The sequence below is a fragment of the Pongo abelii genome, chromosome 17, assembly GCF_028885655.2.
Source record: "Pongo abelii isolate AG06213 chromosome 17, NHGRI_mPonAbe1-v2.0_pri, whole genome shotgun sequence".
Classification (NCBI taxonomy): Eukaryota; Metazoa; Chordata; class Mammalia; order Primates; family Hominidae; genus Pongo; species Pongo abelii.
In genome coordinates, this window is record NC_072002.2 from 60,782,234 (window position 1) to 60,809,043 (window position 26,810).

Sequence of the window (26,810 nt, forward strand, 5' to 3'; positions counted from 1 at the left end):
TCCAGAAATCTGCTTTATTGTACTTCTCTGGACTTTAGCTAATGGGAGGGAGAGTGGAAAACAGTCATCCCAGCCTGATGGAAACAGATAGAAAGTAGAAGCAAGACTAGGCTATGTGCTAGGAAATATGGATTCTAGTTCTAGCTCAGCCATGAATGGCAGTGACCTTGTTTACAACCTTCTGAGCTTTAGCTTCCTCATCTGAAAAACAAGAGATGGGCAAGACAATAATCGACTTTCATTCTGGAGACATCACTGAATTTATGCTTCTAGAATTTTGTTTTCTTTTTTTTTTTTTTTTTCAGATTCTTTATCACTTTCTCACTGAATCCTCACAATAAACCTATAAGGTAGGTCTGGAAGGGGTTGTGCTAATCCCCATTACACAGATGGGTGTGTTGGGGCTGAGAAATGTTAGGTAGTTGACAAAGTTTCATTAAAAATGAAACTCCTCCTCCTAATCCACAAAAATTCATTCTTAGCAGGAGGCTCATGCCTGTGTTTATATGTTGGTGTACTGACAAATGCAGGCATCTGTCTTTCGGGTTTCTCTGATGTGCGAATATGAAGGATGAAATTATTAGGTGGACTCCTAGATTTCCCTTGGTTTGCATTGCTGGTCTGTTCTTTGATGATTGACTTTGTCTGAGGGATGTTCCATGCTATAGCATAATTCACACTAACTGCATTAACTAGGCAATCATAAATAGCAAGTGGAGGGCAAGAGGTGGTGAGCAAGGAGAGATGGACAAGTGAAGGGAAAGAACTAAGAGGCGAACAGCCAGGCCCGATTCTGTGTACTCTGCAAGTATTAACTCATCTGGTTCTCAAAAGAACCCCACCAAGAAGGTTGCTATCATCAAGCCTGTTTTACAGATGTTGAAACCAAGGCCTAGAGGAGTTAAATAACTTGCCTGAGGTACTACATGTCAGAGGCAGAATGTGAAGCCAGGCAATTTGATCACAGACTTTGAACCCTAAGCACCTTCCTGTCAAGGTCAGATTGGGTAATCGTTAAGCTTTTGCAAGCTGTTCTGGTACAAAGTACGATTTTTTAAAAAGAATGCCCACCCAAAACTAGCAAGGTTGCACAGAGAAATTGGCATACCGTATACATACTGCTGATAGTACTGACAATGAGTTTTATCTTTTTATAAAGCAATTTGTGGCAAGAGCCATAAAGTTTTCCGTATTTGTCAATTCATGAATGTCAATCCTAGAAGTTTATTCTATGTTTATAGTTCAACCAAAATGAGACGCCATATGCCTGAAGTTTATGGTATGATCTGTAATAATGGAACACTGGGAGCAAATTAAATGCCCTAGAATAAGGTATGATTAAGTAATTTCATGATACATTCACTAGTTGGAATATATAAAAGCATTTGAAATGATAATTACAACGGCTACGCAAAAGGACAGGAAAATGTTTCTGATAAAATGTTAAGTTTAAAAAGCAGGATGAAAAATATGTAGATTATGATGACAATTCTGATATATATGCATATTGTCCAACCCTGAAATAGAACAGGAAAAAATTCGAGTAGTTAGGTGTTTGTTAAAATCCTTTCATTTTTTTCTGATTTCAATTAGTAGTGGCATTGTGTTTATTTATCAGATAATAAAAAAAGGAAAGAGCTGGTGGCAGAAGTGGGTTGAAAAAAATTGCCTAGGGTGAGACTTGGACTGCTGTTGGGAGAATTGCCTCTGGCAAGTCTTCATCCCTGAGTTCTCCGGGGGCAGCCAGAGTTTAGGGTGGGAAAGAGAGCTCAGGCCTGAGGGATCCACGTGCTTGTGGGAGAGAGAATGGTGAACCCTGGGTTCTGCCCTTTGCCACTGGGAATATGGTAGCTGTCTGGGTAAAGCCAGGCTGTGGTTTTCCCTTTGCTGTCTTGTCCATTGTCTCACCTCACTTCTCCGATTCTTTATTCTTCAAGTTTCAAAAGCCTTAGAAGTCACTTTCCTGGAGTCAACCTCAACTCCTCCCCTTGCCACCCACTGGGCTGGGTGCCCCTCCAGGGCTCCCCGTGCTGCCCATTTCTGCATGGAACAGGCTCTATGGTGATTGCCCGTTGGCATCTCTGAGGCCCTCTCTGGCCTCCAAGAGTTGGGATCTTGGGCAGATCTGGATCACCTCCCTATGCCCTTGCTCAACACAGCATGGATTAAATGAATGACCCTCCTTTTCCAAGGTGAGGGCAGGTTGGGGTTGGATTAGATTTTTTCCAGCTCCACATACTGTGATTTTTAACATCTCCTATTTATCAGACTCATTAAATAAAGAAACCACTGGGTTTTGAAGACAAGTCCCGATGTAGGGAATGTCCTCTGTCTTTCTGCCCGTGGGTGGGCCCCTGAAGCATTCTCTGGCCTTAGTGTGTGGACTGTGAGCCTGATTGTAGGCGTAGGGTTGCCTTGGGAGTTTTCACAGAAGGTCGGCTGAGCATGCAAGAACACCGCCTCAGTCGTCCTCCTGGCAACAAAGCTTGGGTGAAGGCTCTTTGATTGGGTCTTGCTTGTCCCCAGCTGGACTGTCACAGGGCACATGTGACACGGTGGCTGCGCCTCCACGTGTGAATTTGCAGGAGCCGCAGAGCCTGATGTTACATATCTGCCTGCTGGCTGTGGAAGTGGGCGTGTCTGTGCACATGGCTGGGTGTACCTGTCTCAGATCAGGGCAAAAGGTAGATGAATGGCCCTGGGTTTTCTGGGCAGTGTGTCTCTGTGTAGACTGTTGGCAAAGACCTCAGTGAATGAGTGAATTTCAATTCAGCAAATAATTATTGTGAGCTTTGTGCTCTCCAAGAGCAACGACGCGGTGCGCCAGGCAGAGAGCCTGGGGAGTGTGCATGTCTTACCTGTGTCTGCATCGTGTGTCCCCTCTGTGTGTCTCTGAGAATGCGTTCTTGGCACGTGTCCTGCGTTAACAAGGCGTTTGGTGTGTGCATGTCTGTGTGACTGTGCCTGGGTCCTGTTTGCGGCTGCTTGTTCGCATTCCAGCTTCCCTTGTGCCCGCAGTCAGGCTCTACACGTGCGCCAGCCTCCGAGCGCACGTCCCCGAGTGACCCGTGCGCGGTGTGCAGGGACCTCAGGGTCGTGTGCACTAAAGGCGCTCGTGCCCGTCTCTCTGCACTAAGGAACGCACCTCCACATGTCTGAGTGCACGTCCCTCTCCATGTGTGCACGTTCCGTGTTCACGCCGCCCATGTCTGTGCAGGGGCGCTTCACGCGCGCGCTCTCCGGCCCGCGGGCGGCCAGGGACCCGCGCTGGGCTCCACGGGTCCCGTGGGGCTGACCCCTCCCTCGCGCCCCGCAGCGGGCCGCGGCGATTGGCCGCCCGCTCCCTTCCAGCCGTCACCCCTCCCTTCCTCCGCCACCCGCGCGCCCGCGGTCCCCGCTGTCCCCCGCGGTTCCGGCGAGGCCGCGCCGCGCTGCGCTCCGCTCCCATTGGCTGCGCGCGCCTTTGTGTGGCGGCAGCTGCGGCCCCAGCGCCTTTGAATGTCGAGAGGGGCCGGGAAGGGAGCCTTTCCATGGGCCATCTGTCTCCCCGCCAGCCGCCGCCCCACCGCCGCCCGCGCCCCGCGCTCCGCCTCCCGCCCCGGCGGCTCCCGCAGCCCCGCCGCCGCCCGCGCCCGCGCCCCGGAGCCGCGCCACAAAGGGCCCGCGCGCAGCCGCCGCCGCCGCCGCCGCCGCCGCGCGAGGAGCCAGGATGGTCCTGGTCCACGTCGGCTATCTCGTGCTTCCAGTGTTTGGCTCTGTGCGAAACAGAGGTATCGCTTTTTCCTTTCGGGGTCTGCTTCGGAGCGTGGATCGCCGCAGGCACCGGGGCGGGGGCGGGCGCCGCGGGCGGCCGGGAGCTCGGGGCACACCCGCGAGGACGCAGGGCGAGCGGTGGATTCCCCCCACCCCCTTTTAGGGGGACCCCCGAGGGTGGGGGCGGCCGCCCTCGTGGGAGCTTTTGTAGTGAAGTTAGGGTTTGGCGAATTTGGGTCCCTTCCTCCCCAGCCCCATTTTTTATTCTTTGCGGCGGACGTGGTTCCCCCAAATCACAGCCCCTTCCCCAATACCTAGCCCTGTGTGATCGAAAGGAGAAAGATACATGACCGTGTGTGTGTGTGTGTGTGTGTGTGTGTGTGTGTGTGAGAGAGAGAGAGAGCGCGAGAGCATGCTTGGTTTTCTGTGGTTTGCTTTTTTTGAGGTATATGTGTGTTTTGTGTTATGTGTGTTTTGGATTTCTTCATTTTTTGGTCATTAGTACCGATAGCTGGCTAGCTGGGACCTGGGTCTCTGCCCTATCCCATGCCCCAGCCCCCACCCTCTCGTGGGCACTTGCACGATTTTCCATCCCATCCTTTTTTCCTCTTTAACCCTTTTTGTGCATCGCCCTTGTGCTATTGCCCTGCTCACCCCGCCCCCCGCAACTGTCTTTGTATGACAGTTGCATACACGGGTTCAAGATGCTTGGGCGCGTGTGTGTGTGTGTCTGTATGTAAGTGTGTGTGCATGTGTGCGAGTGTGCGCGCGCGCCTCGGAGAGTCAGACCTGCGCTGCTGTGCCCCCCTTGGGCCCGGCTGGAGCGGGGCGTCCGGCCCTTGGGTGTTGTGCTGTGTGTGAGGATGAGACGGTAAGCTGCCCCCACGCCAGGCCTTTGCCCCGGGCAGCGGTTGACAAAGCAGCGGGCCGGCGCGGGCTTTGTTTTTAACTGTGATAAATGGGGTGTGTTTGCACGGTCCTCTTTCCCCACATCCCCTCTCCCTCACATTCTGCTACAACAATAGCTTGATTTTCCCCTCTTCTCCCCACCTCCACTCCACATTTCTTTCATTTTCTTTTAATAAAAAATTCCCACCTCCCAAGCAAATCCGAGATGCATTTAGATTCATTTTTTTTCTTTTTTGTATTCTGCCTCTGGACTCACATTTCTCGTCTTGGAAATGTTTCTTCTATCCTCTCCCACTCCACGTCTGCTTAAATCCCTGCTGGCTCAGGCCCTCCTCCCCCTCTCCCCACTCCCTCACACACAGAATGATGTCTTCCCTTGGACGACCAGGGCTCCTCTACCAAGTCGGGGTGGGGGGTGGGGTCGCAGGGCCAGCGCTTTAGTGCGCCCCAGGGGCCCGATTGGGCAAGAAAAGGAAAGCCCAGCCCTATTTTATCCAGCCCAGCTGTCCCCAGCCCCGCGCCTCTCCCCAGAACCTAAAAGGCAAGCTTGGCCCCCTTAGGCCTGTTTGAACCGCAGTTTTTTGTGTGATGATAGAATGATGACATTCTGCATTTATCAAATCTTTTTTTTTCTTCATTGTGTAGCTCAGTGAATGGTCAACTCGCTGCTGTGTGCGCTGTGACCCTTCTGCCTCCGCATTTAGCTGTATTGTGACACCCTCTTAACCATTTCCTGTCTCCATCTGAGGAAGGCATTGCTATTTAAGCGGCAGTATCCCCTATCTCAGGCCAGCCTAGCCATGGGGGTGAGGGGGAGTGGGTGTGTGAGGAAGAAAGAGGGGGGCTGGATGCGATCTCCTTGAAATGCCACCCCCTCCCTCAATACACAATTATCTCTTATTACTTGGCATTTCCTCTTAAAACGGGTGTGGAACATTACACTAGGCAGAAATTCAAAAATGATTAAGAAGGATGTTGAGCCTGAAAGTATAATTATCCTGATTAAATCATTACCATCCTCATTAATACCACCAATCTCTAAATACCATTGCAGGATGCTGATTCCATGTTTTGAAATTCAAATTGCTCAGCTGTCTTTAAATTTTATTTTTAATACTACCTTCTCCCTAACCCCCCCCACAAGAAAAATCCAACAACACAAATTCTGCCCATCAGTTAAAGTTTACTTTCATGGCAAACATGCCCACAGGAAATTCAAGGGCTAAGGGGTGAGTTGGTCTGTGGGTAAAATTTAGCACAATGTGATAAGAGTTCATGACCTTCCGATAGAGGATACTAATGCTTAACTCAACAAGGTCCTAAACCACAATCTTCTTGTAAAACTATTAGAGAGTTTGCCAGCTTAAATCTGTTCTTTTTAGTTTCCATTGTAGTAGTGTAGGATGTAGGCCATTTCAGAATAGATGTAGAGAAATAACCATTTTTGTATCTTCATCTTGTTTAGCCGAGTACATTGCACTGTAAATCCCTGTTAAGTGGATTCCTTTTGCCTTGGCTTAGAGGCTGCAGCACCCCATTTTTCAGTTATCTGGGTGACTATCAGTTAGCTTCTTGGCAGCACCCAGGCATAACTGAGGATTGCACTTAGTTGGAGGCAAAAAATGTTAAACATATGTATTAAAAAAATCTTTGATGAAATGACAGTTGCTGCTATCCCATAGCCTCTGAAAACTTGGTGCACCAAGGTCCCTGGCTTAAGTGGGAGCTGTGGCCATAGCGTCTTAATTGTTTAATTGTACAATGTCAAGAGCATCTTTGGACATCCGCCCTGGTCCTCAGAGCTGCCCCTTTAACAGCCGGCTCCCTTCTGCTGTTCGCCAGCCAGACCTGCTTGAAAACTGAAACAAAACAGCAGCAATAATAAAAGAATAAGGCCCCTACTTTGAGGGCCCTTCCAAAATAAAGTCCCAAATAGCCTCCCCAGACTGCCATTTGGCAATCTGAAAAGAAAGAGAAAAAAAAAAGAAAAGAAAAGAAAAGAAAAAAGAATCCCAGCAAAATGGTTTTCCATTAAACAGGGGTAGCGTGTTCTGCTGTGCTGAATTACTTCCTGTTCTTATTTTGTGGGTAATTTTTTCTGTATCAAATATCCTTTTGGTTGTGTATCTTTTTCACCTTTTCTTGTACTAAAACTAAAGCATGATCTGTATTTTTTTACATCCCCCAGTTGACAATGTACAGCGCTCGGTTAGAGATGTTACCCTGCTGAAACGTACTGTGGTCGTGTAGCCCGGGCCATCTGCTCATTGTACGCTGCTTTTGTTCTGTTGCCCTTCCGAAGCATGGTGGGCCCAGCCTTTTTTTTTGTATCGTGTGCATGACGACATTGTTACACACAGAATCCACTAATACTAATATACAATCTCTCAATAAAGAACTAGTTTTCCTATATTAACCTAGTGTGCTTTTTCTCTTGCTGTTTTCCCATTTATTGTCGTATCCTGCTGTTTAGATTTTCCCCCCTTGCTTTTCTATCCCCACCCTCACCCACCCACCACTCCCACCTCCCATTGTAAGATTTGAGTGAATGCCTTTTCTTTTTACTTTACCTTTTTTTTTTTTTGTGGTACAGATATGGTGACTTTAATCTCATTTAGTCCATATCTTTTCACAATAGATGTCTGGGGCGATAGGAGGGGCCAGTTGTCCTGTTACACTGAAACAGTTCACCTGCCTAGAGAGAACCCCTACCTTTGGCCGCCTGTGTACTCAATAGCCTCCACATTTCATCTTAGTTTTCAAGATACATGGGCACTGGGTTTATGATGCTGGTGAAGAGAAGGGGATATAACACTTAGGTTGAGAAAAGGGATACTGTTCTTAACTAGCAATCTTGTAGCATTTCAGACTCGCCTAAAAACCCATTTTGAGTTGTGTTTTAACTTTTCTGTTTGCTGTCTCATTGATTTACTGTCCTTATAAATCATGCTGGGGGTGCCATGTTACATGTAGCTGAAGCCATGATCTGGAATTTTAAAGTACCCTCTTCCATGTGCATATTTAAATTTTTAGGACTTGCAATATAAGTTTTGCATTGAGATCCTGGATAAGGAAGATGTTTGAAACAGAAACTGACTCAGACCACTCCCACCCCTATCCCAGGGCCAGCAGCGGACCTGTTACTGTAGGAATAAGAGGGTCCGTGCCCTCTGCAGGCTGTGAGCCAGTTAAAGCTGATTATAGCCTAGTTTCCTGACAGCTGCTTCATCTATGGCCCTAGGGCCTCTCTTAAGAGAAAGACAGCTAAGATCTCAGCCATTGTCTAAGTGTGTGTGTTGAGGTGGGGAAGGGAGAGGGGGAAATCAGGAGCAAAGTCAGGACCTAACCCCAAATTGAGTTGGAAAAGAACCCTTAAAATGTCTTTTTTTTCCCCATAATTACATTGGAGAAGCCAGTGGAGAGGTATTTTTTTTTTTCCCAGAGTGGAACCCAAATTCAGCCATTTGTCAATTACACCTATTCAATTTCAGCCCAGAACAAGCCTTGCTAAATGAGGCATTTTAGACACTGAGGAAATGAGCTGATTAAAGAAATTCCTGGTTCTTTCAAAGGGTCATCATTTTGGAGCTGCTCCTCTTTTGGCCGATGTGCCTTGTCCTTGCTCCCCTGGGCTGACTGACTCCCGGGCTCACCCTGCTCCTCGCTGGTGGGCGCACCCCTGCCTGACCACAGCACTTCTTGCCGTCTTTGTGGCTTCGTGCAACTCTTCTCTCCCCCAATGGCTGCCCTCTCTGCTCTGGCCCGCTTTGTTCTTGTGCTCTTCCCAGACTGGTGGGAAAGCTGAGCTGATTTACTGTGACACATGGACACACATGGATGTTCCCAGTGGAGGCTCTGCTGTAGTTTGTGCAAGAGGAGAGATACAGGTCTACAAGGCTAGTCCTCTGAAGATTTTGTTTGTTTCGTCTTCTTCTTTTTAAATTTTCGTTTACAGGAGACTTAGAAAGCCTCCAATCCAACCTCAACAATAATAAAACTACCCTGAATTGAGTGATCACTCTCACATTTGCCCTAGAGAACAGTGGCTCATTAGATCAATCTTAACCAATTCCAAGATTTCATTTTTCTAAATTTTTGTTAAGTATGTCAGAATTGTTTGAGAATACATTTTGAGGATGGTTAGTAACCTAGTAATAATATAGCAAGCTGTGGGTTAATGGGAAATCATGTTTTAGCAATGTATGCAGTGCATTTAATGTTTGACCCAGATTGTCTGAACTAAACACTTACATGTTAAGGAGACTTTCCCCGCGACTGGACGCTTCAGGAACTACAAGGCCATTGTTCTTTATATTTATTCTCTCAACCACCTGACACATATCTGTTTTAGCACCTTGACTTCAGGATTTTGGAAAACCCATCAGTTCAGTTAATCCTATGTCATAGGCTTTGTAATAAGATGGAACACAGCTCTTCTTTCTGAACAAGAGAACTTCTCTCTTGAAACTAGCATCAGAAAGACCCACTAAATTAATGAGTTTTCTTTAATAACAATTTTCTACAAACCAGCAAATACTATTAGTCACTCAAATTTAGGGAAAAGACCACCAAGAGTGTTGAGGCCCTAATGTGCAAATGACAGGGCCTGGGCCACTCATCTTCCTTTTGCAGTTTTCTCACCTCCTGCCCCACCCTGTCCTTCCCATCTTTAAATAAGTATCCTGCAGTGGCACATTAGATGATTTAATGGTTTTCTAGGCTACAGAAGCAACAGTTCTGTGCTGGATCCAAGGGCAGCAGGGACCCCTTTTCTGAAGCAAAGGGCAGGAGACAACAGGTCCTTGACTCTGATTCAGGGTGTGACTTTGCTTCCCTCAATCCTACTCCACAATTGTCACACAAATCTGCAAGACACTTGTGCCTTAGTTTCTCTATGGATCTAAACAGCTTTGCAAAAATTCCCGGCTTAACATTGTATGAACGTGAATTAGTATTTATTAGTTTCTGGTATGGTTTAGCTACAGATAAACCAATATATTTCCAAGAGAATTGGGGGAAGTGGGAGGGCTTATCTTGGAAAGACTCAGATTTTCAGGATAATTTAAGAACCAAAAGCAAACGCTTATAACCCCATAGCCAAACCACATGCAATGCCTGTACTTCATGTGTTTAGTTGTTCATTCATTCACCCACCCACTTGTTTGTTCATTTAGTTAATGAGTGTTCATTGAATACTTACTTGGGGCCAAACACTGCGCTAAGGGGGATACAGAAGAAATGGAGACCTGAGTGCCTCCCTCCTGAGGCTTATGCTGAGGTTCAGGGATGAATGCTTAGGAAACCAGATACTGTCTAAGATGTTCTGGGCTAAAATGTCCACACGAATGGCAGAATGTCCTGACTGGTGAGATAAAAGAGCTTGGAGCAGTCCAGGGTTTGAGTCCTAGCCCAGTCTTGACCCGGAAGGGTGAACTTAGGCCACTGCTTTGAGCATCCTCTGAACAATGACTGATGACTGCCATGAAACCTACCTGATAGGCTATGTCTATGCTATTACAAGATACCTGGCACGCGGCAGTTGCCTAGGATGTGCTAGACAGCTGCCCTTTCCCTTCATAACTGTAGGTGTTTGCTGGCCAGAGTATCAAATAAGGTCAGAGGTGAGCTTGCTGCAGAGGCGGGTTTGTGATGTGCCTCAAAGGGTGTTGTGTATACAGGAGGGAGGAGGAGGAAGAGGAGAGAGCACCCCAGGTGGAGGGAATGAGTGATTTTGGCCAAGGCCAGTGGCTCTGCTGATTTGGCAAGAACAGAAAGTGCATAGCAGGAGGGAGAAGTGTGTGTTGATGGCGGGGCAGGAGCACGTGTGCAGGCCTACAGGGAGCACTGGGATCATTGTCCTGTCTTTGAATGGCTCTCCTCAGAGCACAACTCCAGGAGTTAAGCAGCATGAGGTCTGGAGAATGTGGGAGAAAAGGCTTGAAGAGGTTTTGAAGCCAGTTTCTGAAGGCCTCTGGAAGAGTTTGGCCTGGCTCCTTTGACCTTTGGGAGCTCTGAGGGGAGAGGACTGTTTAAACAGTTTATTCTGCAGCTGATAACAGAGGGATGGGGCTAGGGGCTGAGGTCAGGGAGGAGGTAGGACAGGCTTGGGGGGTGGGGAGGAGAAGAAGGCTCACATCAGGGACTTTACTGTAAGGTGGAGTAAGCAAGATTGAGTCTATGTGGAAGGGGCTGAAGGGCAGGAGGTCTCTGGGGTGCTTTGGAGAATATAAGACCATGAAGACAAATGGGGAACATGAGAGGAACAGTCCACTTTGGTGTGAATTGAGTTTAGTGTACAGATAAGCACATAGAACTTCAGATGCCAGAGTGGCAGATGGAAGGGGATTGTGGCAACGTCTAGGAGTTGAGACTTCTAGTCCTTTACATACAGATTCCTGGTTGGGGTAGGAAATGAACTTCAACAATAAAAATTCCTCATACTCACATGACTTGTCCCCCCCAAACTCTCTGTTCATGCCTGAAACCCTTATGAGGTTATTCACATGTGTCTTTACTGGCTTAGGTCACCCCTTGAGCAAGCTTTCTTACAATATGAACTCCTCCTGGAGTTGTACCAATCAGTATCCCGAAATCTGAGTTGGAACAAGTTTTATCAAACTTTGCCTTTCTTGAAAAGACAGACCCCAAAGTGGGCAAGTACCAGGAGTTTTGCCTCCACTACTTTGCAAAAGGCCATCCCTACACATGGGAGCAGGGGGAACGGGAGGGAGCCCGACCCAGTAGCGTATTGGGAGAGGAGAGGGCAGGGAGTAGAGACTGAGGACAAGGACATGGGCTCTGATCTCAAGATTGGTCCTGTCTGCAAAGAGGGGGTTTTTCCCAATTCAAAGCTCTCTCTTCCATTATCTCATTTCCTCCTTGGCACAGCCCATGAGGAGTTAATTGGGAATCAGAGGAGGAAGCTGAGGCCAAGAGTGGTGAAAGCCTTTGCCACCCTTCCTGACTAGCTAGTAAATGGCTAAGCCAGAAGGGGAGCCCAGGTGACTGGACACTCGACTATGGCCCCCTGCACTGCCTGCCATGGCCTGCATGTGGCAAGGAGCCTCATCAAGACCAAGGCAAGAATGAGAAAGGAATCCCTGCTTTCCTGCCATAGCCGGTGGGACCGATTCTGAATGCTAGCCTCTTTGTCCACAGTGGAAGAGGATCTTTCCAGCTAATGGCCCGCCAAGTTTCGAGGGCGTCTAGACCCCCAACCCTGAGCCTTGCACGTCCCAAAAGGGGACTTTGAGAGACAGGGAGGGTGCATGGTGGACCAGAAACTCTCCAGAGCAGGAAATGAACAGGGCATTGGAACCCAGGGTGGAGAGTCCTTTCACCCTCAGATGCCGTCTCAGAGCAGGCCTGGCCGGCTTGTGGAGGAACTCCAGGGAGGTGGAGTCTGTGCCCTGATTTCCACAGAAATAATAGGTGTCCCCTTCCTGAGGCTTTGAGCCCCAAGGCGAGGGCACGTTTTGCATTTTTTCTTAGATCATCTTGAAGCCTTAATAAATTGTATCTATGTTGCTTCACGGAGATGATAGAATCACATTCTGGAAAGCTTAGAAAATAAACCAAAGGAAAAAAAGCCTCGTAGGAGTCCATCCCTCTGTGATCATGTTAGTGAAATGCAGTCATATTTTTGTTCATCTATTTGTTGTTTTTTTGGGGGGGGTGGAGCTGTAAACACAAGATATGTATACTTTTTACATTCTCTATTTCCTATTTTACATTAATATCACAGACATTTTCACATTCTGCTATGCCGTTTTCACAAGCACTGCTTTTAATGGCTACATAATATTCCACTTGAATAGTGGCTGAACAGCCAAGTTTGCTGGCTTCACATGCACTCAAATTGCCATAGGTTCTAGGCCGCTTGGTGCTGCTCTAACCCACCTCCCTTGGACTGCTGTCCAGCCATGTGGGGAGGAGGTGGTGAGTGGATCAGGTGTGACAACTCTTACTCCTCTCTGCCCACCAGCAGCCCCTTACATCGAGAGGCCCAAATACGTGGAGGGGAGGGGAGACAGATAAGAGAGGGCTGGGGAAAGGAATATGACTTGAATAAACTATTCTGAGACCTAGATTCTGGTCCACAAACTTCCACTGTGATCTTGAACAGGTTAGTTTCCTTCCATCAATTCTCAGTTTTCCCATCAGTCAAATGGGTACATCTTATGGCTCGTGCCTTACTGGACTTGTCACATGAAGTAATGCATAGGAAACAAGTCGAGAAGCCAGCCAAAGGCGACAGTGAAGATCATCCCTGGCATTCTTCATAGTGGTGGCGCTCAGACAGGCCATGTGGGACCGTGGAAATGTCCTGGCTTCATGGCCTCTCTGCCAGTAACTACCCGTGTGAGGTCTCGGCCAAGCCTGAGTACTCTGCGACTTCACTGCCTATCTGCCAAGGGAGAGAATTGGCTGGATTGCCCCTGCCTGCTCTAAAACACTGTGCTTTCCTCATGATGAGAAGAGCTTGTATTCCGATCACCTTTTTGCTTTTTCATTGGGAAAGAAGCCACATGACCTTTAGGACTCAGTAGGCATGTGAACTTCCACTGGCCAGGTCATACTGTGCAGTAGGTGGGAAGGGAGCAGTAATTGAGTAATTGCCCCTGCCTGGCTAGTAACCCACCCAGGGCATGGGCTAAACCTGGAAGCACAGACACAGGGCTCCTTGACCCGGAGCTCAAGGCTGGCATAAGTCTGGTGCTGCTGCTCTTGTTGGGCCACTGAGTGGGACATTCCCCCGGATGCTGCTGCTTCCTCCTGCTGTCCTTTCCTTGAAACATGCCCCTGGGGTGTACCGCTGTGCGCAGTGGAGCCCTCCAGGAAGTCCTCCCTGCCAGAGAGGGAGGGAGACGGTCACTCACGTTGGCCCCCCTGAGGACGCTGTATCCCTCAGATCTAAGTGCTGGCCTCACCGCACCTAAGAAAGGAAGCGGCGGCTGCTGACTCAGCACCAGCCTGCAGGTGGAGAGGGGGTGGAGGAGCTCTCTGAGGCTGGGAGGAAGTGAGAATTCAGTGGACACCTGTCTCAAGGAAGGACAGGAAGCGTTGGAACAGCTGCTGTGCCCCCTCTGAAGCTGAGTGGGAGGGAAGGGGTGGAGGCGCTCTCCATGTCTTCCCCCTTCTCCCCCCGCCCCCAGCTAGCTTGCTTAGCTCCAGCCTTCCTCCCCCATGCCACCCCCTCCTCAAAAGCTCAGGGGCCCCCTCCGGGCTGCCTGTGCCCAAGGACCACCCACTTCCTAGAACACCTGCTTCTACTCCTCAAATTCCCTCGAGCTAATGGGAGAATGTGCTCACTCCCACCCCCAGCATGGAGACACTGGCCTTCCTTAAGCCGAAGGATGGCCCTTCCCTGGGGGACCTTGGCCTCCACAGGGGACCTCGGCCTCCACGGTGGCTCATTCCCTGGAAGGGGCAGGCATGGACTCAGGGGAAGGAACCATACCTGCCCCCTCTGCCTATGACGTTTGGGACTTCTGACCAGATCTGAAAAGTCAGATTCTGGGAAGGTGAGGGAGTGACAGTGGGGGAATTAGGCCCAAAGAACAGGTCCTCGCATGGCCCAGAGGTGTGTGTGTCCCCAACTCTGTGCTGACGAGTGTGTCCGCTCAACTCTGTGCTGAGCGGAGGTAGCTGGGCCAGAGCCTTGGCTTGGTTCTGTCAGCACCCTCCAGAGCTCCTCATCTTGGACACCAGGGTGGTGGGCTGTGGCCTAGGCCTCCCCTCTGGTGGTCTCATGTCTCTCAGGGCAGAGAGGGACATCAGACCTGTCTCCCTCCCTAAGGGCTGGGTCAGGAGGGAAGCTGAGCTTGGGAGGCAGCTCCTGCCTGGCTCCTTCTGGCCAAGCTGATGCTGAGGCTGCTCCGGGGCAGGGGTGCCTGGGATGCAGGGCTGCTGGCTGCCACCTGCCACGGAACCGAGGGATAGGGCAGCAAGGGACAACTGGAAGGAAGTTTGTGTCCGCTGGAACCAGAAGAGTCCAGCCCTCTCCCTGCCAGGAGGAAAGGAACTAAAGGAGGGGGTGAGGAAAGAGAGGTCATCTGGGGTGAGGGGGCAGCAGCCACCCCCCCGCTTGGTCTTCCCCAAGCAGGTGCGGTGGAGTGTTGATTGAGAAGGTGGGAGAGGAGCCCAGATGCCAACCTGAGATGGCACAGTCTCATCCTGAAGGTCCCTGACAAGTCTCAGTTTCCCCCAGCAGAGAGGTGGTGGGAAGGAGGAGGGAGGCATCAGGTTCCTGCCTTCTCAGCTGGTGTCTCTCAGCTGTCTCCTGGGTATTCCCTAAGTCAGGCCCCATCCCTGCACAGGTGCACCTGGGGAGCATCTGGCTGGGGGGTGGACTAGATGTGTGAGCAGCAAAGAGCAGAATCTTGACTCCTAGGACAAAACAGGGCTTGGGCCTGCTGCAGGATGGACACGGTTTCCAGTTTTAGCTCTCAATTTGGGGAAAACATGAAGTTTATATTAAACTAAACAAGCAACTCTTCTATCTCCATTTGCAAATTTTACATAAACTTTTGAATGAAAATACAGAATTTGGTGACGTTTCATTCAGGCAGGCCAGTCCAGGCTGTGCCCCGACTCCCGGGGTGGCTATACACTCCTCTGGCATTTGGGTCCTTCCCGGGGTGAGTGACAGTAATACTTCAGGGTCGCCCCAAGGCCTCATCTTCCCAGAGCTTGGGGACCCAAGCTGTTCAGTGGCTGGAGAGTCAGAGCTGGCTCTTGGAGCTCTAGTCAGGATTGGAACTCGGTTTCTTGGCTCTGAGGGCTGGTGGGCATTTTGGGTTTTGACTCAATGCCACTTGTAAGTGGCACAAGCTATGGCAGCTATGGGGTGCTTTGTGGGAGGCATGACTGGGTGAGGCTTGAGGACAGCTTGGGTTTAACTGGGCAGAGAGAGAAGGGATAGCATTTCAACATGGCAGATCTTCACGTGTGCCAGGCCTGGGGACCAGAGCCTGAGAGGGGAGGCCAGGAGACGGAGAGAACCCCACCAGTGGGTGTGAAGCAGATCTTCTGAGGGGGGCACAGGACTCTTTATTGTGGTAAAACATATACAGCACAAAGTCTGCTGTTTCAACCATTTAAAAGTATACTACAATTCAGTGGCATTACATACATTCATAGTACTGTGCGAACATCACTACTTTCTATTTCCAAAACTTTTAGATCACCCGAAACAGAAACTGAGAGCTCTCTTGGGTTTAGGGCCTCCTCCCAGGCAGGTCAAGGGCTGTGTTTGCTGGGTCTTCTTGGGGGCCGAGGGGATGGGAAACTAAGCTGTAGCAAAGAATACACAGATTTTGCCATCAGGCAGTCTTTAGCTTGACCACCTACCAGCTGCGGGACTTTGGCCCTCTCTGAGCCTCAGTCTCTTCTAAAAAAATGGAAATAATTGATGTAAATACCAGTGTCACAGAGCAGTGAGGATGAAAGAGAGTTCTCACGCATATAAAGTACGAGACACCCGAAATCCTGGGAAATGTTTAGAAAAGATGGCCATTTCCCGACTCCCACCACACACCCCACTTCCCCCATGCAAACACACGTCTGCTTGTTCAGGCCTGGGACAGTTTTAGGGGTCTTAGGGGAGTGCAAAACAGGCCCTTGGCCAGTCAGGGAAGGGCTGGTCATGTTTCAGCTTATTGTGTAAGCAGTTACTGAGAACCTGCTTTGGCACAGACAACCTGTGACCTGTAGCCTAACTGGGGAGACCCCCGAACACTCCTGATGTGGGTGGAGAACAGGCAACAAGAATGGCCAAACAGTGGTCATGCTGGCCAGAAAGTGTGGCCTAGCAGGGAGGTATCTTAGCGCACGGGATGGGGAGAGGTCACTGAGGCCTGGAGAAAATCAGGAGGGCCTCCCGGAGGAGGCAGGACTGGAGCTGTTCCCCGAGGAGGAAGAGCTGTAGCTCTGCTGCCTTGGGGAGTGATCGGGTCAGCCCTGCTCCCTGCCCCTCTCCCATGTAGGCCCAGATCTGATCCAAGAGGTGAATGTCAGAGTCCTGTGGCTGTCACCCTCGTCTGAATTTTCTTTTTCTTTTTTGGAGCATCGGGCCGTCTCATTTCATTGTCATCCCTCCCATTCCAGTCCCCATCCTCCCTGCCATCCCCTGGCCCTGGCCATCCTGCTGAAATTCCCCGCCTCCTCTCCTGCCCCTCGGCCCAGCCGAGCTGCCTGAGGGCTCCAATGGGTCACCGTGCCACCCCTTGAAAGAGAGTCACGTGGAGGGGTTGCTGCTCGAGGGAGCTGGGGGCTTCGTGTCCTCTCTCTGAAGTGGGCAACCCTCTTGGGGCACTGGTTCTGCTCTTTGCAGAAAAGGGTACTCATTCTTACCTGCCAGGTTGAGTGAGGATTAAACGAGACGGTGGATGTAACGTACCCACCATGAGTGGCTCCTGGCACAGAGTAGGGGCTACACTAATTGTTCTATATGGCTACCTGCTAGGGAGTTGCCATGCACAGAGTCCCCCTGCCTGCTCCTAGGAGGCACATTGAATTTTGTAAGGGAAATAAAGGGCAGGGGGAAACTGAGCCTCAGTGTTCTTATCTGTAAAATGGGAATAATTATAGCAAGTCTGCCGGCAGGGTGATAGTGAGGCTCAGATTTGATCATGGATTTGTTCAGCTCATCTAACACATACCCACTGAGCACCTGTGTTGGACCAGGCCCCGTGCAGGCATGGGGGATGCAAGGATAATAATAATAACCATAAGGGCAGTAGCAGATGCTCACGTAGCACTTACTCTGTGCCAGGCACCCTCCTAAGCACTTTGCCTGCCTTAAAAATACTGAGCCTCATGGGAAACAGACAGACGCAGGAACAGCATGGCCCTAAGGTATGTGCTGGGTGTCCTCTTAGCCTGCGGCAGACATCCTGGGGAGGGCAATGCCTGGGGGAGCTGATGCCTGGGTGAGTCTTAAAGGATCTGGTTGCCCAGGAAGAAGTGGGGGTGAGGGTGTTGTGGGCCAAGGGGCTGCGGGGGTGAGGAGAGGGGAAGGGCAGGCTGAGAAGGAGAGTCATGCAGAGGGGTCACTGGGACAGGGAGCTGGGGGGCTGATGGCCTGCAGGGAAGCTGGGGCTTTGTCGGCCCTCCTGGTCAACATGGCAGCTTTGCCTATTGGCCAGCGTTGCTGGTGGTTGATTGTCTTTTGTCAAGAATAAAGTGCACAGAACCTCTGTGTGTCCTGAGCTAAGGGCTGAGGGTACAAGAAAGTGAGGCAGAAGTTTCAACAGACCCTGGTGAAGCAATGCTGGGACAGTTACCTCCACAGGAAGAGGTACCATGGGCTACTGTTGGGAGGGTGGGAAACTTCAGAGAAAAGAGCGGAGTGGTATGGTATCTGGGAGATGTCCTGGAAGACACAGGGGTGGGACTGACCCTTGAAGTAGGGGCTTAGGGCAGCATTTTCCACACTGTCCATGCAAGCACCGGGGCCTCTTGAGCTGTTAAAAGTTGTTTCTGCAGAAAGGTTACATATTCCAACAATTTGGAAATCCTACACACTATATCCCAGTCTTGGAGAGTCCCAGTGCGTATTAGCAAATTAAAGTCCCTGGTAAGTCCTGCAACCAAGAGAGCCCTTTGGGTTTGCTTTAGCAGCATTTCCCAAAACTATCTGACCACAGAACTCTCTCTCTCTCTCTCTCTGTCTCTCTTTCTGTGTGTATGTGTGTGTCTTTTTGTGTGTGTGTGTGTGTGTGTATGTATATGATTTCTAGAAGCATACCTTGAACTTGGTTGCATGGAGCACAGTTTGGGAATGCTAGCCTGGGAACTGGGTCATCTAGCTCAAGACTGGCCAGAAGCAACTCCCTTATACTGTGGAGGTAGGGAGACTGAGAAAAAGGCCATAAAAGGGAACTCATGGATTGGTGACTGCCTGAATTACTTCCCACCATAGTCTTCCTCCCAGAGTGCCATCTTTACCCACTACCTTAGCACATTTGGACTGCAATAACAAAATGCCACGGACTGGCTGGCTTATAAATAACAGAAGTTTGTTTCCCAGTGTCCTGGAGGTTGAGAATCCAAGCTCAAGGTGCCAGCAGGTTTGTTGCGGGTGAGGGTCCACTTCCTAGATGGCTGTCTTTTTGCTGTAACCTTTCATGGCAGATGGTAAGAGGGACTCCTCTAGGGCCTCTTTATAATAGCACTAATTCCATTCATGAGCGCTTCACTCTTGGAATCAAATCACTTCTCGAAGGCCCCATCTTTTAACACCATCACCTTGGGGGTTAAGATTCAACACAGGAATTTTGAGAGGACACAAACATTTAAGTCATAGCACCTACTCTAGAGAACTCTAGAGGGAGGTCAGTGGTGAGCTGGCCTCTCATTCCCAGTGGCATTTTTGCTGGCCAGCCAGGGAAGCTGCCAGTGGTCACAGCTCTGGAGGGGGCTCTTGGCCACTGGGGGTGCTTGCCTTGTGCCAAAGCCCTATTCAGCTTAGGGCCTTCCTTCCCACCTTCTGTCTTACATTTTTGACCTTGTCCAGATTCCTTGAAGTGGAGTTTCTCGCCTATCTAGTTGGGCACCCCTTGCCCAGTAACCCACAGCTACATTTGACACGCTGTGCACGATCCACCCAGCATCTGATGCTCACATCATCGTGCACCCAGATGATCACCCTGACACATGCCCATTCCCCTATGGGCCCCATGCAGTACGCATTTATACATTCATCCACAGTTCACATACAGTTATAACAGCAGCACGCATTCATTTACACGTACGTATCTGTATTAGATGAGAATATACAGTACATATACACACCCACGTTCCACACGCCAATACATGCACAGACTCATACCACTCACCACTCACATACGTGTACACACATGCACACCCCATGATACATACCCACAGAAATACAGGCTTAAATGTTTCCAGAAGGGACTGCCTTCCCCTTCTTTTCTCTGACATGTCACCTGTGCCCCTATGAAGCCCCTACCCCACCACCACTGAATTCAAACAATATTTCAACAGGAGATGCAGGCCTTATCCAGGAAAACACCATGCTTATGCTTGTGTCCATATCTGCAGGCCAGTCGCAGAACCTGGGGCTGTGATACCAGGCCACAGCTGATTCGGTGTGCTCCCCCCTATGATGGAGAAAACAAGCATTACAAAGCTCTGTTTGGATGCCATGTGGCCTGGGAGGGCTTCCTGGAGGAGCTGAGTCTTCAGCTGGGATGGAAGCGTGAGGTCCATGTCAGTAGAGCATGAGAGAAGGGAGCGCTGAGGTATGGGGGTCACACGAAGGGCGTCAAGAGGGGCAAGCATGGCCAGGAGCCCCCCCAACCCCAAGAACCCCTGCAGCAGTTACAGGAACATTTGGGTAGAGGTGGAGGAAGAAGCAACGGGGCCAGGAAATGGCCAGCAGCTCTCTGCTGGCGTTCCTCCTGCCACCCTCGGTGGTGGCACTGACACCTGGCTGAGGTCACCAGTAGCTGAGAGACTCCTTAGCTAGTGCTCGGCTGTCACACTGGGGGAATGAAAGAGACCATATGATACTAATGTCGCTGTCCTGCTTTATAAAGTGTCCTAACAAGCTGGTGAGCCAGGCACACTCAGTCTTATTTATGGCCAATATTATATCTCTGACATAGAGATTAATTTGACGATAGCTGTTTATAAGCTCTTTCATCATCAGATGGGCCCATTACCTGGGAGGAGAAGAGGGCTGGGTTTAATTTGTGAACAGTGTGCTGAGTCCTTCTGCCCCTGGCGTGTGTGCAGGAGGTGCAACCATAAATCATGGCAGACGTCAGCAGCGCTGAGACCAGAGGGCTGGGAGCTGCCCTAGCGGGCAGACCCCAGAGCTCACATGCGGCAGAGGGGCTCCCTGGCAGGTGTGCCAGTCTGCAGAGCCCGGGAGGGAGGCAGGGATGCACAATCTTCTCTGCTGGGAGGAGGCCCTGGAAGATCACCCTGCCAAGGAGCTTCCCACTGGAGTCGACACTAAGTTAGAATCATCTGGAAGCTTGTTAAAATACAGATGACCTAGCCCTACAGAGTCACCACCTCTGTGAGTGGAGCTTGGGATTTCCCTCCAGTCTGGAGTTTGAGGGCTTTGGGCAGGGATGGGCTGTGAGACAGGCTGGAGCACTTCCCTCCAGGTGCCCCTAGTTCCAAGCAAAGGCGTCCCTTCCGTGGATATCTGAGCAGAAAAAGACAAGATGAAGAGCTGGCAAATACTAGATCCGGGGCAAAAAGCTAAAGAGATTGGGTGCTTGAGCCAAATCATAAGGTTTGCCAAGGCTGTCTCCTTGCACCTGTGGAGCCGCCCTGCCATTGTCCTCCCTCAGCAGCCCAGCCCCTTCCTGCTAAGCCCAGCCCCTTCCTGCTAAGCAGGACAGAAACATCAGCTCATGAGGGGCACATCAGGGGCTTTATAGGCATCATCTCTTTGTCCTCTGATGTTGATCTTTGAGTTACTTTTTTATGAAATCCCACTGAAAGATAACTTCGGCAGTTCTTAGTTACATCGCCTGGAAACAGAGGCCTAGGTTTAAGTCCAGCTTGGACCCCAAGCTCATGCTCTTTCCATGACCTGAGGCAGTGTCCCAACGTGGCGGCAGGGCCTGGCTATGTCAATCCACTGTGCACAAACATTGCAGCCTCAGCAAACGGTAAATCTATTGGTGTGTGTTGGGATGGGATACCAAGAATGTGAGGTGATAAAGAGGTCCTCCTGCACCGTGCATCTAGGCAGTTTTTCTCCTAGGGGTGGGTATATTTCCTGGAAGCCTCTGGAGTGAATAGCCTTCAGAATGCGATGGAGTCTTCCTGCCCTGGTGGCCTGGCAGACCCTGTCACTCCCAGGATGGCAGCCCTGTCCTCTGCCTCCCAGACCTTGGCCTCCCTTTCGGCACCATTGGCTCTTGACAGCTTTTGCAGGGCTCTGCTGGAGACATTTGGGAACCCTCCAGGCTCCCCTCCTCCTTGGGGGACTTAGATCCTATCCAGGAGGTTCACCTTGATGAACTCCAGCCAGTCAAAGCCCATAAAATGGGAAGGCAGCCGGTATGGACTCCGTCAGACTCTTTCCCTACCTAGAATCTACACTTTTGTTAATGTAGCCTCAGTTTGCATTGGCTATTTTGGGTACACGTCATCCTGTCCCAAGCTTAATTCATGTGGACCAGAGCTCCCAAATCTGATAACACCTGCTACAGAGACTCTCATGTCCCAGCCTAGTGGAGTAGGTTTATTTGGTCAGATGTAAGTTTGGCTATGGTAACAGAGATCCAAAATAAAGGTGGCTTAAAGGGATAGCAACTCTCAGAATAGCCTAGAGTGGTGCTCAATATCAAGGACTCAGGTGCCTTCTCTCTTATTGCTCCACCCTCCCTAGAGTATGGCCCTTTTCTGCATGGTCCAGGATGGTTCACACCTTTATCCACTTTCCAAGCATCAAGATGGAGGAAGAAGGGAAAGGTCAGAAAGAGCATGACACAGCACTGCACAAGTCACCCCCACTCACACCCCATTGGCTAAACTGGGTCAGGTAACCACCCTTAGCCGTAAAGGAAGCTGGGAAGTCTTATATACTGAAGTCCATGTGCCCGGCTGAATTCAGGGGTTGTATTACCGTAGAAGGAGAGAACAGATAATGGGGGAGCACTCAGTTGGTCATCTCTGCCTTAGTTGGTGCTTGGAACCCACACGTCAGGTCTTACATTGATCCTGGGTGGAGCTCCGCCTTTGTCTACCCTTCTTGCATTAGTGGCACTGTGGGTGGGACTAGCATGCCCTCCATGACTTCACCCAAATAGGCAAAGACATCCCCGAGGTAGGAAGTGAGAAGCCATCCCCCAAGTTGGTGTCAAACCACCGGCCTGTGGTGATTGGATGTGATTACTCATCTCATTACAAATCTTCCTGTCTCGTGACTAGCTTGCATTTTCCATCTTATCCAAAAGACTATAGTAGAATGTTAGATGTAAAAATGAGATGATGTCTGTGAAGTGCTCAGCCCAGGGTGTGGTGGACAGTAGACACTGAATGAAAGCTGCACATCCTTGGGCAAGATATTTAACCTCTTGGTGCCTCACTTTTCTCATCTGAGAGATGGGGATGTCATCGTGACCTCCTCCATGGATTGTTGGGGAGATTCAGCCAGAGTCCATGGAAAGCACCAGGTGCAATGTCTGGGCCGGGAGTCAGGCTGCTGGGTGAGAGCAAGGGTCTGTGACCTCCTGACAGGGTTGCTGTGGGAGTGAAAATCCGTGTAGCTTTTAGCACAGGTGCCTGGCAGGTCGTAGGCACTCAATGAATGCTAGTTTGCTCCCCGTCCGCTACCCCACTGTCACTGGTAAGGGATGTTACCTAAAAACCCTTAATCCCACTCCATCCCTCTACAAATGGAAGCGTGTGGGAGGACTCTGAAAGTCAGAGAGTGGGAGTGACGGGGCCCCGGAGACTCATGCTGCTGGCAGGCAGGGGGCCAGGACTCTGGCTCCTTCCCACAGCATTGTGGCCCCCTCCCATGCTGCTGCCTCGGGTCCTTGATCTGAGAAGGGAAAGGAAACGGGCCCTCCAGAAGAGATAACCAGATACAGACAGCCCATAGCGAGGACCCAGAGACCTGGAGTTGGGAGATGGAGTAGCGGGGGCTTGTGGTGGGGTGGCCTGGCTGGGCCCTAGGTAACTCTGCCTCCCGTTCACCAAGACCCAGCTCTCAGGGTTTTATTGGAAGCCTGGAAGGGACCCCAAAGATATTTAGCTCACCCCCTCATTTTACAGGGAGAGGAAGGGACTTGGCCAAGATCATTCAGCTGGGGAGAAGACAAGCTCCCCACATCTCAGTCTCCACTCTCACTCTAAACCGGGAAGGCAGGAGCCACAACTTTCACCAGGCTCCCCAATTCTCTCCTCTTCCTTTTGCCCAAATTTATGAATTGTTTCATTTCTTCCCACACTGCAGTCACTATGTCCAGCGAAGGCCCAGGGAAGGGCATGTATGTTAGCAGAGATGCCAGCACCAGAGACAGGGGACACCTCTTGAAGGAGGTAGCTGTGATGTAGGGGAGCTTTGCTGGGCCAGGGATTGGGGGTCTGGGCTCAGCTCTACAAGTTTGGGCAGAATTGGACACACCTCCCAGCATTAGAGTGATTACCTGATGCAGGTTTGTACACTGCCAGGGCCCATGCACACACTCAGGGCTGTAATGATGGGGGATCCTCATGCACGAAGCGCAGGATTGGAGGACGCATGATCAGGGCCCATAGGCGCCCAAACCCAACAGTGCTGCTGACAAGATGGAGTTCTCAGCTCCCTTAGAGGCCGAACTTGAGAAACCTTTACAAGAGACTTGAGAGCTGGTTAGAATATCTTCAGGGTCTCTGCCCGATCCTCTCTAGGGTTTTCAAAGACTGTACCATTCCTGCCAGCCACAGCATCAGCACCATTCTAAGATGCATGTGCTTTCACATTTCACATCTTGGAAACTGGGATGCGCCTTATAAATGACAGTTTGTCCTAGTTTAATTGCCTCTTAAAAATCTTTTAGTGCTTCATAAAGTGATGGTCCACTGTGCAATAGATGGCCTCTTAGGGCTGCTGACATTTGGCATTCATTTTGTGTGTGCTCCATACACAAAGCTTTGGGGCCTGTAAGTAAATCTATTGACTCTTTAAAGACAAACATCAGCGCCAAGTTTGTGATTTATGAGACCTAGTTTCTTTTTCACCATAGACACCCTCCTTCATCTTGCTTTTAATATATATATATGTATTTTGAGACTGAGTCTCACTCTATCACCCAGGCTGGAGTGCAGTGGTGCAATCTCGGCTCATTGCAACCTCCACCTCCCAGGTTCAAGCGATTATCTTGCCTTAGCCTCCTGAGTAGCTAGGACTACAGGCACCTGCCACGATTCCTGGCTAATTTTTGTTTTTTTTTTTAGTAGAGACAGGGTTTCACCACGTTGGCCAGGCTGCTCTGAACTCCTGACCTCACGTAATCCACCCACTTCGGCATCCCAAAGTGCTGAGATTACAGGCATGAGCCACCGGGCCCTGCCTGTTTTAATATATATATATTTTTAACATGGCGGCTCACACCCAAGAACTCAGGATGAACACATCTGAGGGGAGCAGAGGTCCCGAGGTCCCTCTGAAGAGGACCAGCCTGGTTCTCTCTCAGGGCCTCGGGCTCCTCACTGGTTCTATGGGATGAGGATTCTCCTTCTGCCTCATTCTCTAGGCTCTGGTGAGGATCACAGGAGATCCTTGCCGTCTGAAAGCCTTGGAAAGGACAGAAGTGCCCCAGTCTAATATTCTAGAAAAAACACTGACTTTCTCAATGTTCCTTCCCTCCCCAAACCAGCGGTCCCAGCTCCCATCTGTGCCTATCTGAGGACCATCTATTTTTGCAGACACTTGGGAACCTCCAGAAATGCTGGCCTCTCCTTCTCTTCTTGCTCCTCCAGCAGCCACAATCTCTAAGTGCCCCGGGCTGCCCCTGAACTCAGTGCCTGCCTGGCTTCCTGGCAGAGCTCTGGCTCCCCTCCATCTCTCCACCCATCATGTGCACACATGCCCCCTCAAGACATTCTCCAAACCCAGCTTTGCACATGATCCAAAGCCTTGTATGGCACCCCTGTGCCTGCAGGACCCTTAAATATCCAGTATGGCCCTGCCACATTGGGTATGTGACTGCCGTGGATGATGATGACGACAATGGTGATGATGATGATGATGCAGATGGGTCTCTGTAGTGGGTGGAGGCATGGCTGAGGGATGTGGCTGCTGGGCCAAGGCACTGGTCTGGTCCTTGGCAGCATTCCCATGGCCCTCGGCCCTCGGCCAGGACAAACTTGGCTCCATGCAGGCCCCTGGCCCAAATCTCCACCTATCTTCCCTTATTCTCTCCTTTATTGACTACTGAAGTATTAATTAAGCCCTCACTCTGTGCTATGCAGAAGCTGAAAAAGAAATTGCCTTATTGTCCATTTATTTATTCATTTTGCAAATGTCAGTCTAGTGACCAGCCGACCCTTTTCCAGGTGTGTTCTAGGTGCGGAGGATGCAGCATTGAACAATCACCTGATTTTAGGAAGCTTGCATTCTAGTGGGGAAGGCAGACAGCAAACAAGCAGGCCAATAGGTAGCACATCAGAGGTGACATGTGCCATGGTGCAAAATAGTGCAGGGTAAAAGGGTGGTGAAGCTGGAGTGGGGGTGGGGAGGTGCTTATTTTATGCCTGGCACTCAGAAAGAGCCTTGCTGTCAGTGTGATATTTACCAGAGCCCTGAGCCTGAGGGCAGAAAGAGAGGGAGCCCTGCAGATCCCAGGGGTTGATTCTTGCCTCTGTTGTCCTGGGCAGGCACGGAGTGCATACTTCTTGCCTCCAGATCAGGTACTAAGTACTCACTCTGAACACACAGAAGGGAGTATTCAGATTCCATCATGGGTTCCCACATGTCCAGCCCCAGACACAGGCAGCTGAAGGTTGAGAGGGTGCCTGGGGCTTAGCACCCTCTCCCAGGGCTCCACCTCCCCAAAGCCCTTCTGATGGCATTGCCATCTGCTCCTTCCACCATGTCACCTCTTCTCCCCAGCTTCCTGCCTCAATTCTAGATGTTGGTCTCATTCAGGCACGGTGCAAGAGACAGAGGCTTTACATTCAGGGAAAACGGAAACTCCAGAGGTTAAAGAGGCTTCCTCTGGAGCCAGATGGAGCCCCGGCTGGAAAGGCATGATCTGTGCCCTGCATTGCAATGCTGAGTTCAGGTGGGGGACAAGTGGCTTTGTCCAACTCCCACACCTGTCATTTGGGCTACCTGGGGAGCTTGCAAAATCCATATTCCCAGGCCCTACACCAGATCTACCTTTCTTAGGTAGGAATCTGTATTTTTATGTGTTTGCGAATTTCAAGTATGAACTGGTTGTTTTATCATTAAAGAGGACAGAATGCACATACGAAAAATATAAACAATATGAAGGACTCCTCGCTGAATAGTAAGTTTCTCTCCTGTTCCTCCCACCTCACTCTCGCTACCCAGGTCTCTTCCCCAGTGGTAACAATGGTCAGTACCCAGCATTTATTAAGTACCAAGCACTGCTCTAGCCACGGCCTAGACTGTAGTGAACAGAGCCCAGGTGGTCCCTGCCTTT

The 26,810-nt window shown here is 50.3% G+C and overlaps 1 protein-coding gene across 3 annotated transcripts in view; it reads left to right on the forward strand.

Annotated features, from left to right (window-relative positions):
- The first annotated feature begins 3,425 nt into the window (after positions 1-3,425).
- Positions 3,426-26,810, forward strand: part of ARK2C (arkadia (RNF111) C-terminal like ring finger ubiquitin ligase 2C) — a 127,924-nt gene continuing 104,539 nt past the window's right edge. Inside the window, exon 1 of one of the 3 annotated variants that reach the window (XM_024235928.3) lies at positions 3,426-3,770. In XM_024235928.3, the coding sequence (XP_024091696.1) occupies positions 3,710-3,770 (61 nt within the window). In that variant the 5' untranslated portion in view covers positions 3,426-3,709. The remainder of the gene's footprint in view (positions 3,771-26,810) is intronic. The other 2 variants (XM_024235929.3, XM_054537838.2) reach the window with 2 other exon arrangements.